This window comes from Bos javanicus, chromosome 6, assembly GCF_032452875.1.
Source record: "Bos javanicus breed banteng chromosome 6, ARS-OSU_banteng_1.0, whole genome shotgun sequence".
NCBI classification, from domain to species: Eukaryota; Metazoa; Chordata; class Mammalia; order Artiodactyla; family Bovidae; genus Bos; species Bos javanicus.
Window position 1 is genome coordinate 2734427 of NC_083873.1, and position 15206 is coordinate 2749632.

The 15206-nt window shown below is 37.0% G+C and overlaps 1 protein-coding gene across 1 annotated transcript in view; it reads left to right on the plus strand.

The window, feature by feature from the left end:
• The window catches only part of NAF1 (nuclear assembly factor 1 ribonucleoprotein), a 50510-nt gene that overhangs the window by 14039 nt on the left and 21265 nt on the right, over positions 1–15206 (plus strand). The window contains exon 3 of the mRNA XM_061419262.1: positions 5761–5854. Within this exon, the coding sequence (XP_061275246.1) occupies positions 5761–5854 (94 nt within the window). The remainder of the gene's footprint in view (positions 1–5760; positions 5855–15206) is intronic.

Sequence of the window (15206 nt, forward strand, 5' to 3'; positions counted from 1 at the left end):
CATTAGTAGGCAAAACTTGCTGTTTTATTAATACATAGGTTGAAAATGGGGTAGTAACAGTTCAGGGAGCCTGCCAGCCTGTATTTTGAACACAGGTGTAAGTCCCCACCTCACTGCAAATAGTCTGGCTTTATTTACCTTGCCTTGTCTCTCATGCTGGCTGTCTCACAGACATCCTTGAAGCAGGATGTCAGGACTCTGTCAGACCCTGTATAGTTTGACATGCTCAACTCAGAGTGATTTATGTGATAATAATCTCAAAAGATGATGAAAAGGCATTTGGTAAAGTTTAACAGTCATCATGTCTCACTTAAAAAAGAAACACAAAAATAGGAATATATGTATACCTTTCTTAACCTTATTAAAAAAAAAATCCCAATCAAAATTCATTCTTATGCTTGACATTTGAAACATTCCTGATAGAGATACAAGCCCACAATCATCACACTTGCTTGACATTTGTATTGTAGTCATACCAACCATAGTTACTTGAACAGTTCAGAATACAATGTGCTAATATTGAAAAGTAGGAGAACTTATTTTTTTGAAAATATGATAATAGAGTGACTACACAAGAAAAGCACTAGACATGAATTTCAGCATGATATTGTGTTCATGTAATTTTATTTTTTGATAAGAGTACTTTATTTATTATTAATTTTTTAATTGAAGGATAATTGCTTTACAGAATTTTGTTGTTTTCTGTCAAGCATCAGCATGAATCACCCATAGTTATACATATGTCCCCTCCCTCTTGAACCTCCCTTTCATCTCCCTCCCCATCCCACCCCTCTAGGTTGATACAGAGCCCCTGTTTGAGTTCCCTGAGACAGAATGCAAAGTCCCATTGGCAGTTTTACATATGCTAATGTAAGTTTCCATGTTACTCTCTCCATCATACATATAATTTTAAAAGTGAAACTAAAGTAAGGAAGGAGAAGGCAATGGCAACCCACTCCAGTACTCTTGCCTGGAAAATCCCATGGATGGAGAAGCCTGGTAGGCTGCAGTCCATGGGGTCGCTAAGAGTCAGGCACAACTGAGCGATTTCACTTTCACTTTTCACTTACATGCATTGAAGAAGGAAATGGCAACCCACTCCAGTGTTCTTGCGTGGAGAATCCCAGGGACGGCAGAGCCTGGTGGGCTGCCGTCTATGGGGTCAGACAGAGTCAGACACGATTGAAGCGACTTAGCAGCAGCAGCAAAGTAAGGACAGCAACAATGTTCAGACACGATTGAAGCGACTTAGCAGCAGCAGCAAAGTAAGGACAGCAACAATGTTTCAAACGTGATCTTGTTATAGAGGTCTTCATAAATGTGATACAGGGTTAAAATCAGAAAAAAGGAAAATATTGATATATTTGGGAGATAAGGGAATGGATATTTGCTGTATAGTTGATAACGGGCAAATGTTCTTAAAGACCCCAAATTTTCTTACAAACTGATAAAAAGATAAACCTTTCAGAAGAACTATATGTAAAGTATACAAACAATTCATAAATACATTCAGATAGCCAGGAATCATGTTGTCCTGATTAATGAAGAAATTTGGATTTAAGGCAGGATACTATTTTAGACCTATTGGGTGGGCTTTAAAGTTTGCTCCTGAGTGATGACATCGATAATAGGAAAATCTCTTCATACATCATTCATGGAAGTGTGCATTGATGCAGCCTTTTTGAAAGGAGATTTAGCAGTATTTGTCAAAATTAAAAATGTTTATACCTTTGGATCTAGCAGTTTCACTTAGAAGAATTTATCATGAGAGTTACACAAACGTATGTATTAAAGAATGTTCATTGTATCATTTTGTGTAATAATAAAAATTAAAGCTGTGCAGATTATTATTATATAGGATGATTGGTATACTAAGTTATAGTCCATTTATATAGTGGAACACCATAAGAGTTTAAATAAAATAGATACTTATTTTTGATGTAGAAAGACGTGCAAGATATAACATGAAAAGGATAGCTTATATTACAATATGGATATTTTATTTGAATGAGACATATTAAAGTTAAATGTAAAGTTTGTGTCTGCCTAGTAAACATATTTGAAAATCTGTTAACAGCTGTCTGTGGAGAGGAATTGGAACAAGGTTGAAAGGAATAGGATAGGGGAGATTTTTGCTTTTTTTTTTATTTTGCTTTTTATTTTTTAAATTTATTTGCTGTTCATGTTTTAAATATTTTTGTGTTCTTTTGTACTACTGAAGTTTTTATTAAAAAAAAAAAAGGAACATATGTAACTTCTATATTTAAAGTTAAAAACGATGAAAACAGTATCAGTTTTGGTTTGGATCAAAACGTAATTATATTGCATGGGCCTTTATTCCTCCTTATAGAAAATACAAATTAAGGAGCCTTCCATTTTGTAGTCAAAATAGCATATATTTATTGAGAATAGCATTGATTTGTGTCTTAAGTGTTACTGGCATGTGATCTGCCCTCCTACCTGGTTCGGAGGTTTCCATAAAAGATCTCATAGCATTTCTGCTTTTCTTCCTTTCCTCTATCTACAAACTCTTAGCTTTATTTAACCAGCAGACTTTGTTACAGTCTAAAAGTAATGAAAGATTTTGCTCTATACCTTACTGTAATTTGGTGAAATAGCAAGCAGTTTTCATCCTTGTGTGGTTGCATTGCTGTTGTTCGGTCGCTGAGTTGTGTCTGACTCTTTCTGACCCCATGGACTGCTGCATGCCAGACTTCCCTGTCCTTCACCATCTCCCAGAGTTTGCTCAGACTCATGTCAGTTGAGTCGGTGATGCCATCCAACCATCTCATCCTCTGTCATCCCCTTCTCTTGCCTTCAGTCTTTCCCAGCATCAGGGTCTTTTCTAATGAGTCGGCTCTTCCAGTCAGGTGGCCAGAGTATTGGATCTTCAGCATCAGTCCTTCCAATGAATATTCAGGATTGATTTCCATTAGGATTGACTGGTTTGATATCCTTGCAGTCCAAGAGACTCCCAAGAGTCTTCTCCAACACAATTCTAAAGCATCAGTTTGTCAGAGCTCAACCTTCTTCATGGTCCAACTCTCACATCCATACATGACTACTGGAAAAACCATAACTTTGAGTAGACGGACCTTTGTTGACAGAGTAGTGTCTCTACTTTTTAATATGCTGTCTAGGTTTTTCATGGTTTTTCTCCCAAGAATTAAGTGTCTTTTAATTTAATGGCAGCAATCACCACAGCAGGGATTTGGGAGCCCAAGAAAATAAAGTCTCTTACTGTTTCCATTGTTTCCCCATTTGCCATGAGGTGTTAAGACCAGATGCCATGATCTTTGTTTTTTGAATGTTGAGTTTTAAGTCAGCCTTTTCACAATCCTCTTTTTACTTTCATCAGGAGGCTCTGTAGTTCTTCATTTTCTGCCATGAGGGTGGTGTCATCTGCATATCTGTGGTTATTGATATTTCTCCCATCAATCTTGATTCCAGCTTGTGCTTCCTTCATCCAGCCTGGCATTTCGCATGATGTACTCTGCATATAAGTTAAATAAGCAAGGTGAAAACATACAGCCTTCATGTACTTCTTTCCCAATTTGGAATCAGTCTGTTGTCCCGTGTTCGGTTCTAACTGTTGCTTCTTGACCTGTATATGTGTTTCTTATATATGGGTCTTGTATTTCCATCTCTTTAAGAATTTTTCACAGTTTGTTGTGATCCACACAGTCAAAGGGTTTTATGTAGTCAATAAAGCAGAAGTAGATATTTTTCTGGAATTCTCTTGCTTTTTCTATGATCCAGTGGATTTTAGCAGTTGATCTCTGGTTCCTGTGCCTTTTCTAAATCCAGCTTGAACATCTGGAAGTTCTTAGTATATATGTAGTGTTGTTGCTTGGCTTGGAAAATTCTGAGCATTACTTTGCCAGCATGTGAAATGAGTGTAGTTATGCAGTAGTTTGAGGATTCCTTGGCATTGCCTTTCTTTGGAATTAGAATGAAAACTGACCTTTTCCAGTCCTGTGGCCACTGCTGAGTTTTCCAAATTTGCTGACATATTGAGTGCAGCACTTCTGCAGCATCATCTTTCAGGATTTGGAATAGCTCAGCAGTAATTCCATCACCTCCACTAGCTTTGTACATAGTGATGCTTCCTGAGGCCCATTTGACTTCACATTCCAGGATGTCTTGCTGTAGGTGAGTAATCACACCATTGTGATTATCTGGATCATGAAGATCTTTTTTGTACAGTTCTTCTGTGTATTCTTGCCACCTCTTCTTAATATCTTCTGCTTCTGTTAGGTCCATACCATTTCTGTCCTTTATTGAGCCCATCTTTGCATGAAATGTTCCCTTGGTATCTCTAGTTTTCTTGAAGAGATCTCTAGTCTTTCCCATTCTGTTCTTTTTCTCTATTTCTTGGCATTGATGGCTGAGGAAGGCTTTCTTATCTCTTCTTGCTATTCTTTGGAACTCTGCATTCAGATGTTTATGTCTTTCCTTTTCTCCTTTGCTTTTTGCTTCTCTTCTTTTCACAGCTATTTGTAAGGCCTCTCCAGACAGCCATTTTGCTTTTTTGCATTTCTTTTCCATGGGGATGGTCTTGATCCCTGTCTCCTGTACAGTGTCAAGAACCTCCGTCCATAGTTCATCAGGCACTCTATCTATCAGATCTAGTCCCTTAAATCTATTTCTCACTTCCACTGTATAATCATAAGGGATTTGACTTAGGTCATACTTAAATGGTCTAGTGGATTTCTCTACTTTCTTCAGTTTAAGTCTGAATTCGGCAATAAGGAGTTCATGATCTGAGCCACAGTCAGCTCCCAGTCTTGTTTTTGCTAAAAGCCTGGACTGGAGATCCTGTAGAGGAAAATGAGTATCTGAGATACACTCATCTAAAATGCTCTGTATGATTTAGGTTTTCCTGTCTTTTTTAACAGTTCTCCAAAAGTCATTTTTTTCTCTCCCAGACTTAACCCTGGTATACCATTAGTAGGCTCTTTGCACTTTCCTTTAAGCCCTTCTTAGGGAAAAACTTTACTTGGGAGAGTCAGTTGTGATCATTTGACAAAGGTGAACAGAAAGCTCTTTTTATTTAATTTAAAACCTAAGGTCTGCTTTCTTAGATTTTTCTTCAGTATCCTCTCCACTTCAGTATCTAGTTTCTGTACAACTGACAAACAGCACCTGGGTCAGAATGTAAAGAAATTTGGTTTTAACCTAGACAGGGAAGAAGATAATCAGGTAACAGCTTCACAGCTTCTTGAGCTGAAACTTACTACATCATTTCAAGGAATTATGTATTTTGTCTTGAAGAGACCAGAAATTCATCTTTCTTTCACACAGCCTCAGAAAAGTTAGCTGTTCCTCTGTTAAATTGTTTAGTCATAGTCAAATTAATTAACTAACCACATTAAGACAGATCAGAGAACTCTTCTGTGGAGAAATCAGAGCCAATAGAATTAATTCTCTTCAAGTGGAATGTCTCTGGGAGTTATTTTATATTGTCTCTTTTAGGATGGTCTCTTGTTCAAGTCGATTGGAAAAATCTAGAGTGGTATTTAGGTCTGCATTATCGGTTAGGGTGTAGATACTAGATCTCTTGAATCACTTAGGTGGGGAGATGTTGGAGAGGGGAGAAATGTTCAGACACTAGAAAGGACGAGATCCAAGAGATGAAAAATACTTAATGTTACATCTCAGAAACAGAAACAGCATACTACATGGAAGCCATCTTTTAAAAAAAAAAAAAAAATTAAGTCCTTGAAGCTGGTGGAAGATTACTGCTTTTTTGTATTACAGGAACTACCTTCTGTTGAAGAACTCACTATTGTTCTGCCTGAAGATATTGAATTAAAGCCTCTTGGGATGGTTTCAAGTATTATTGAACAATTAGGTATGTATATATTTTTATTAATAATTATAATTTATATGCAAGCATATACTAATAATCAAAGACTTATGGTTAGGGAATTTTCTCCAAAATATATAATAATACTTCATTTTATAGCTCTTAGGTTTGAACAGATATATTCAGTTTTTACTTACACCAAGTGAAAGTGAAGTTGCTCAGTTGTGTCCTACTCTTTGTGACCCCATAGACTGTAGCCTACCAGGCTCCTCTGTCCATGGGATTTTCCAGGCAATAGTACTGAAGTGGATTGCCTTTTCCTTCTCCAGGGGATCTTCCCAACCCAGGGCTCGAACCCAGGTCTCCCGCATTGTAGACAGACGCTTTATCATCTGAGTCACCAGGGAAGTAGTACATAAATACAATGTCTTTTTAAAAATTTAAAGTGTGCTTTTACTGACATAGAAATTTCTCCAAAATTTATTTGAATGATACATGTGTTTTCTGTTGCTGTTAAGTTGCTACAAATTTAGTGGTTTAAAACAACACATTTATTACTTTATAGTACTGTGGGCTGGAAGTGTGATGGGTCCCACTGGCTAAAGTCAAGGGGTCCTTCAGGCCCAAGTTGCTCTCTGGAGGCTCTGAGGGATAATGCATTTCTTGACCTTTTCCAGTATCTGAAGGTCTCTCACATTCCTTTGCTCATGGCCCCCTCCCTTCATTTTCAAAATCCATAATGTAGCTTCTCTGTGACCTTCTCTATCATCACATCCCCCTCTGATGGATCACCATAGACTGGGAAGATTCTCTGTTTCTAAGGACTCCTTAGATTGGGTCTACCCACTGTTAACCGGGGTAATTTTGTACTGCAACGTGCTTAGCCTTATTCTTATCAGCAAAGTCTGTCTTCTTAATATAAAATATCATTCACAGGTTCAGGGATTTGTGTGTGTGGATATCTTTTTTTGTGGGTAGAGAGCTGTTACTCTGCCTACTGCCTTTGATTTTATCTTACAAACAAGTAAATTAGAAAGTTCTGTGATTTAATACTGACATTAATGCCATGAAATATGAACCCATTGGAGTATATGAGAACTAAATTTTACCGATTTCTTTTAGCCCTAAGATATGATGTCAGTACAGGAGAGACTTTGAAATTAATGTTGCTACTATTAACTCTAGTAAGCAACACCAAAAAATAGGACTGCAAGTTGACAAAGACATAGGATTTTTGAACTGAGAAAAAGGCCTAAATGGTCCACCAGTCCATAGTTTATGACTTACGGGACATAGAAGAATTTGAGTCACTTGCTCCTATGATCTGTTGTATAATCAATCAGTGGTAGAAATGAAAATTTATGTTTTGATCTTTTTATTTATTTATTTTTAACATCAAAAACATTTTGTACTGGGGTATAGCTAGTTAACAGTGTTCTAGTACTTTCAGGTGAACAGGGAAGGGACTCAGCCATTCATATACCTGTATCCATTCTCCCCCAAACCCCACTCCCACCCAGGCTGCCACATAACATTGAGCAGAGTTCCATGTGCTCTACAGTAGATCATTGTTATCCATTTTAAATATAGCAGTATGTACATGACCTTCCCAAAGTCCCTAACAATCCCTTCTCCCCAGGCAATCAGAAGTTCGTTTTCTAAGTCTGTAAGTCTCTTTCTGTTTTATAAGTAAGTTTATTTGTATCATTTCTTTATAAATTTCTCATATAAGGGATGTCATATGCTATTTCTCCTTCTCTGTCTGACTTCACTCAGTATGACACTCTCTAGGTCCATCCAAGTTGCTGCAAATGACATTATTTGATTCTTTTTAATGGTTGAGTAATATTCCATTGAATATATGCACCACATCTTTATCCATTCCTCTGTGACTGAACATTTAGGTTGCTTCCATGTCTTGGCTTTTGTAAACAGTGCTGCAGTGAACACTGGGATGCATGCATCTTTTTGGGCCATGTTTTTCTCTGGATATATGCCCAGGAGTGTAATTGCAGGGTCATTGAAACCATGATTAAAAACCTTTCAACAAACAAAAGTCCAGGACATGACAGCTTCACAGGTGAATTTTATCAAACATTAAGAGAAGAGTTAAAACACCTATCCTTCTGAAACTGTTGTTTTCATCTTTTCTTTAAATTGTCTTATCACTATTTTAAAAAATAAGTCTTACTTACAATTTGGCAGTTTATTAATGAAAATTCCAATTAAATGAAACCTTTTTATAAAAATCATAATTACTAAAACTTTACAGGATTCTTGAGTCATTACATTTACTACCTTATGGTATTTAATAATATGCAAAAATAAATCAGAGAGGTAATTTCTTGATTATATAGTATGAGTCAGCTGTTTATTGGACTTGATGTGTATAGAAAAAGTTTAGGTCATAATGTTCATTCTCAAGGGAAAGAAAAGTAAATTATGTAATACATGTGAAATAATGCTTTTAAAAGATACTGTTTTGACTAACACATCCTAATAGACTAACAAAATTCTCAACCTGCTGGGAATAAAGATTAATGAATCAAACAGAGCATGTGCTGCTATTGAACATGCTTGTTACACACTCTGTTTTGAAACTTGAAACATGTAACATTATTTAGACCTTTTACAAAAAAGAAAATAACATTAAATATCAGTCAGCTAGGTTGTGGTGATAGTTCTGTGTGGGTTTCACCATACGACCATGTTAAAATCTCTTATGTACTCTTTTCTTCAGTTCACAGTCTCAGTCGTGTCTGACTCTCTGTGACCTCATGGACTGCAGCACGCCAGGCGCCCCTGCATCACCAACTGTTGGAGCTTACTCAAACCCATGTCCATTGAGTTGGTGTTGCCATCCAACCGTCTCATCCTCTGTTGTCCCCTTCTCCTCCTGCCCTCAATCTTTCCCAGCATCAGGGTCTTTTCCAGTGAGTCAGTTCTTCGCATGAGGTGGCCAAAGTATCAGAGTGTCAGCTTCAACATCAGTCCTTTCAATGAACATCCAGGACTGATTTCCTTTAGGATGGACTGGTTGGATCTCCTTGCAGTCCAAGGGACTCTCAAGAGTCTTCTCGAACAACACAGTTCAGAAGCATCAGTTCTTCGGCACTCAGCTTTCTTCAAGTCCAACTCTCACATCCATACATGACCACTGGAAAAACCATAGCCTTGACTAGACAGACCTTTGTTGGTAAAGTAATGTCTCTGCTTTTGAATATGCTGTCTAGGATGGTCATAACTTTTCTTCCAAGGAGTAAGTGTCTTTTAATTTAATGGCTGCAGTCACCATCTGCAGTGATTTTTGGAGCCCTCCAAAATAAAGTCTATCACTGTTTCCATTGTTTCCCCATCTATTTGCCATGAAGTGATGGGACCAGATGCCATGATCTTCGTTTTCTGAATGTTGAGCTTTAAGCCAACTTTTTCTCTCTCTTACTTTCATCAAGAGGCTCTTCTTCGCTTTCTGCCATAAGTGTGATGTGATCTGCCTAGCCAAGGTTATTGATATTTCTCCCGGCAATCTTGATTCCAGCTTGTGCTCCATCCAGCCCAACATTTCTCATGATGTACTCTGCATATAAGTAAAATAAGCAGAGTGGCAATATAAAGCCTTGATGTACTTTTCTGATTTGGAACCAGTCTGTTGTTCCATGTCCAGTTCTAACTGTTGCTTCTTGACCTGCATACAGATTTCTCAGAAGACAGGTCGGTGGTCTGGTATTCCCATCTCTAAGAATTTTCCAGTTTTTTGTGATCCACACAGTCAAAGGCTTTTATGTGGTCAATAAAGCAGAAGATGTTTTTCTGCAATTCTCTTTCTTTTTTGATGATCCAGCAGATGTTGCCAATTTGATCTCTGGTTCCTCTGCCTTTTCCAAACCAGCTTGAACATCTGGAAGTTCATGGTTCATGTTCTGTTGAAGCCTGGCTTCGGGACTTTTGAGCATTACTTTGCTAGTGTGTGAGATGAGTGCAATTGTTTGGTAGTGTGAATATTCTTTGGAATTGCCGTTCTTTTGGATTGGAATGAAACTTACCTTCTCCAGTCCTGTGGCCACTGCTGAGTTGTCCAAATTTGCTGGCATATTGAGTGCAGCACTTTCACAGCATCATTTTTAAGGATTTGAAATAGCTCAAATGGAGTTCCATCACCTCCGCTAGCTTTGTTCATAGTGATGCTTCCTAAGGCCCATTTAACTTCACCTTCCAGGATGTCTAGCTCTAGGTGAGTGTTCACACCATCATAGTTATCTGGGTCATGAGGAATTTTTTGTACAGTTCTTCTGTGTATTCTTGCCACCTCGTCTTTGTATCTTCTGCTTCTGTTAGGTCCATACCATTTCTGTAGTTTATTGTTCCCATCTTTGCATGAAATGTTCCCCTGTTATCTCCTGTTTTCTTCAAGAGATGTCTAGCCTTTCCCATTTTATTGTTTTCCTCTATTTCTTTGCATTGATCACTGAGAAAGGCTTTCTTATCTCTTCTTGCTATTCTTTGGAACTCTGCATTCAAATGGGTATATCTTTCCTTTTCTCCTTTGCCTTTCACGTCTTTTATTTTCTCAGCTATTTGTAAGCCTCTTTGGACAACCATTTTGCCTTTTTGCATTTCTTTTTTTGGGGTTGGTCTTGATCATTGCGTCCTGTGCAATGTCACGAACCTCCATCCATAGTTCTTCAGGCACTCTTACCTTTCTATCAAATGTGAGGGTTTTGAATTAGTTAGTTTTTAATTTTCATGTAATTTGACCCTGGGAAATTCTGTCATTATTCAGTATTATTATCAGTCTTTGTCGTCTTTATTCCAAAAGCAGATCTAGCTCAAAAATTGTTGCCCGTTCCTTAGTGCATGTTCCAACTTAGAACTAGTAAATCTTGAAATTAATTGGGATACAATTGAAATCCTTGAAGGGATTTTATTTTTTTAATTTTTATTTATTTATTTTTTTAATATATTTTATTTTATTTTTTAACTTTACAATATTGTATTGGTTTTGCCATATATCAACATGAATCCTCCACATGTATACACGTGTTCCCCATCGTGAACCCTCCTCCCGCTTCCCTCCCCGTAGCATCCCTCTGGGTCATCCCAGTGCACCAGCCCCAAGCATCCAGTATCATACACCGAACCTGTACTGGCGACTCGTTTCATATATGATATTATACATGTTTTTCAATGCCATTCTCCCAAATCATCCCACCCTTTCCCTCTCCCACAGAGTCCAAAAGACTGTTCTATACATCAGTGTCTGTTTTGCTGTCTCGTATACAGGGTTATTATTACTATCTTTCTAAATTCCATATATGTGCGTTAGTATACTGTATTGGTGTTTTTCTTTCTGGCTTACTTCACTCTGGATAATAGGCTCCAGTTTCATCCACCTCATTAGAACTGATTCAAATGTATTCTTTTTAATGGCTGAAGTAATACTCCATTGTATATATGTACCACAGCTTTCTTATCCATTCATCTGCTGATGGACATCTAAGTTGCTTCCATGTCCTGGCTATTGTAAACAGTGCTGTGATGAACATTGGGGTACACGTGTCTCTTTCCCTTCTGGTTTCCTTATTAGTGTGTATGCCCAGCAGTGGGATTGCTGGGTCATACGGCAGTTCTATTTCCAGTTTTTTAAGAAATCTCCACACTGTTCTCCGTAGTGGCTATACTAGTTTGCATTCCCACCAACAGTGTAAGAGGGTTCTCTTTTCTCCACATCCTCTCCAGCATTTATTGCTTGTAGACTTTTGGATCGTAGCCATTCTGACTGGTGTGAAATGGTACCTCATTGTGGTTTTGATTTTCATTTCTCTGATAATGAGTGATGTTGAGCATCTTTTCATGTGTTTGTTAGCCATCTATATGTCTTCTTTGGAGAAATGTCTAGTTCTTTGGCCCATTTTTTGATTGGGTCATTTATTTTTCTGGAATTGAGCTGTAGGAGTTGCTTGTATATTTTTGAGATTAGTTGTTTGTCAGTTGCTTCATTTGCTATTATTTTCTCCCATTCTGAAGGCTGTCTTTTCACCTTGCTTATAGTTTCCTTTGTTGTGCAGAAGCTTTTAAGTTTAATTAGGTCCCATTTGTTTATTTTTGCTTTTATTTCCAATATTCTGGGAGGTGGGTCATAGAGGATCCTACTGTGATGTATGTCAGAGAGTGTTTTGCCTGTGTTCTCCTCTAGGAGTTTTATAGTTTCTAGTCTTAGGTTTAGATCTTTAATCCACATTGAGTTTATTTTTGTGTATGGTGTTAGAAAGTGTTCTAGTTTCATTCTTTTACAAGTGATTGACCAGTTTTCCCAGCACCACTTGTTAAAGAGATTGTCTTTAATCCATTGTATATTCTTGCCTCCTTTGTCAAAGATAAGGTGTCCATATGTGCGTGGATTTATCTCTGGGCTTTCTATTTTGTTCCATTGATCTATATTTCTGTCTTTGTGCCAGTACTATACTGTTTTGATGACTGTGGCTTTGTAGTAGAGCCTGAAGTCAGGCAGATTGATTCCTCCAGTTCCATTCTTCTTTCTCAACATTGCTTTGGCTATTCTTGTATTTCCATACAAATTGTGAAATTACTTGTTCTAGCTCTGTGAAGAATACCGTTGGTAGCTTGATAGGGGTTGCATTGAATCTATAAATTGCTTTGGGTAGTATACTCATTTTCACTATATTGATTCTTCTAATCCATGAACATGGTATATTTCTCATCTGTTAGTGTCCTCTTTCATTTCTTTCACCAGTGTTTTATAGTTTCCTATATATAGGTCTTTAGTTTCTTTAGGTAGATATATTCCTAAGTATTTTATTCTTTTCGTTGCAATGGTGAATGGAATTGTTTCCTTAATTTCTCTTTCTGTTTTCTCATTATTAGTGTATAGGAATGCAAGGGATTTCTGTTCCCTTAATTTCTCTTTCTATTTTCTCATTATTAGTGTATTGGAATGCAAGGGATTTCTGTATGTTAATTTTATATCCTGCAACTTTACTATATTCATTGATTAGTTCTAGTAATTTTCTGGTGGATTCTTTAGGGTTTTCTATGTAGAGGATCATGTCATCTGCAAACAGTGAGAGTTTTACTTCTTCTTTTCCAATTTGGATTTTTTTATTTCTTTTTCTGTTCTGATTGCTGTGGCTAAAATTTCCAAAACTATGTTGAATAGTAATGGTGAAAGTGGGCACCCTTGTCTTGTTCCTGACTTTAGGGGAAATGCTTTCAGTTTTTCACCTTTGAGGATAATGTTTGCTGTGGGTTTGTCATATATAGCTTTTATTATGTTGAGGTATGTTCCTTCTATTCCTGCTTTCTGGAGAGTTTTTATCATAAATGGATATTGAATTTTGTCAAAGGCTTTCTCTGCATCTATTGAGATCATCATATGGTTTTTATTTTTCAGTTTGTTAATGTGGTGTATTACATTGATTGATTTGCAAATATTGAAGAATCCTTGCATCCCTGGGATAAAGCCTACTTGGTCATGGTGTATGATCTTTTTAATGTATTGTTGGATTCTGATTGCTAGAATTTTGTTAAGGATTTTTGCATCTATGTTCATCAGTGATATTGGTCTGTAGTTTTCTTTATTTGTGACATCTTTGTCAGGTTTTGGTACTAGGGTGATGGTGGCCTCATAGAATGAGTTTGGAAGTTTACCTTCCTCTGCAATTTTCTGGAAGAGTTTGAGTAGGTTAGGTGTTAGCTCTTCCCTAAATTTTTGGTAGAATTCAGCTGTGAAGCTGTCTGAACATGGGCTTTGTTTGCTGGAAGATTTCTGATTACAGTTTCAATTTCCGTGAAATTGTGATTTCAGTTGTGATTTCCATGCTGTTAAGATTTTCTATTTCTTCCTGGTCCAGTTTTGGAAAGTTGTACTTTTCTAAGAATTAGTCCATTTCTTCCACGTTGTTCAATTTATTAGCATATAATTGCTGATAGTAGTCTCTTATGATCCTTTGTATTTCTGTGTTGTCTGTTGTGATCTCTCCATTTTCATTTCTAATTTCATTGATTTGATTTTCCTCCCTTTGTTTCTTGATGAGTCTGGCTAATGGTTTGTCAATTTTATTTATCCTTTCAAAGAACGAGCTTTTGGCTTTGTTGATTTTTGCTATGGTCTCTTTTGTTTCTTTTGCATTTATTTCTGCCCTAATTTTTAAGATTTCTTTCCTTCTACTAACCCAGTGGTTCTTCATTTCTTCCTTTTCTGGTTGCTTTAGGTGTAGAGTTAGGTTATTTATTTGACTTTTTTCTTGTTTCTTGAGGTATGCCTGTATTGCTATGAACTTTCCCCTTAGGACTGCTTTTACAGTGTCCCACGGGTTTTGGGATGTTGTATTTTCATATTCATTTGTTTCTATGCAAATTTTGATTTCTTTTTTGATTTCTTCTGTGATTTGTTGGTTATTCAGCAGCGTGTTGTTCAGCCTCCATATGTTGGAAATTTTAATAGTTTTTCTCCTGTAATTGAGATCTAATCTTACTGCATTGTGGTCAGAAAAGATGCTTGGAATGATTTCAGTTTTTTTGAATTTACCAAGGCTGGGTTTATGGCCTAGGATGTGATCTATCCTGGAGAAGGTTCCATGTGCGCTTGAGAAAAAGGTGAAATTCATTGTTTTGGGGTGAAATGTCCTATAAATATCAATTAGTCTAACTGGTCTATTGTATCATTTAAAGTTTGTGTTTCCTTGTTGATTTTCTGTTTAGTTGATCTATCCATAGGTGTGAGTGGGGTATTAAAGTCTCCCACTATTATTGTGTTATTGTTAATTTCCCCTTCCATACTTGTTAGCATTTATTTGTCTTACATATTGCGGTGCTCCTATGTTGGGTGCATATGTATTTATGATTGTTATATCTTCTTCTTGGATTGATCCTTTGATCATTATGTAGTGACCTTTTTGTCTCTTTTCACAGCCTTTCTTTTAAAGTCTATTTTATCTGATATGAGTATTGCTACTCCTGCTTTTTTTTGGTCTATTTTCATTGAAAATCTTTTTCCAGCCCTTCACTTTCCGTCTGTATGTGTCCCCTGTTTTGAGGTGGGTCTCCTGTAGACAACGTATATAGGGGTCTTGTTTTTGTATCCATTCAGCCAGTCTTTGTCTTTTGGTTGGGGCATTCAACCCATTTACGTTTAAGGTAATTATTGATAAGTATGATCCCGTTGCCATTTACTTATTGTTTTGGGTTTGAGTTTATACACCGTTTTTGTGTTTCATGTCTAGAGAATATCCTTTAGTATTTGTTGGAGAGCTGGTTTGGTGGTGCTGAATTCTCTCAGCTTTTGCTTGTCTGTAAAGCTTTTGATTTCTCCTTCATATTTGAATGAGATCCTTGCTGGGTACAGTAATCTGGACTGTAGATTATTTTCTTTCATCACTTT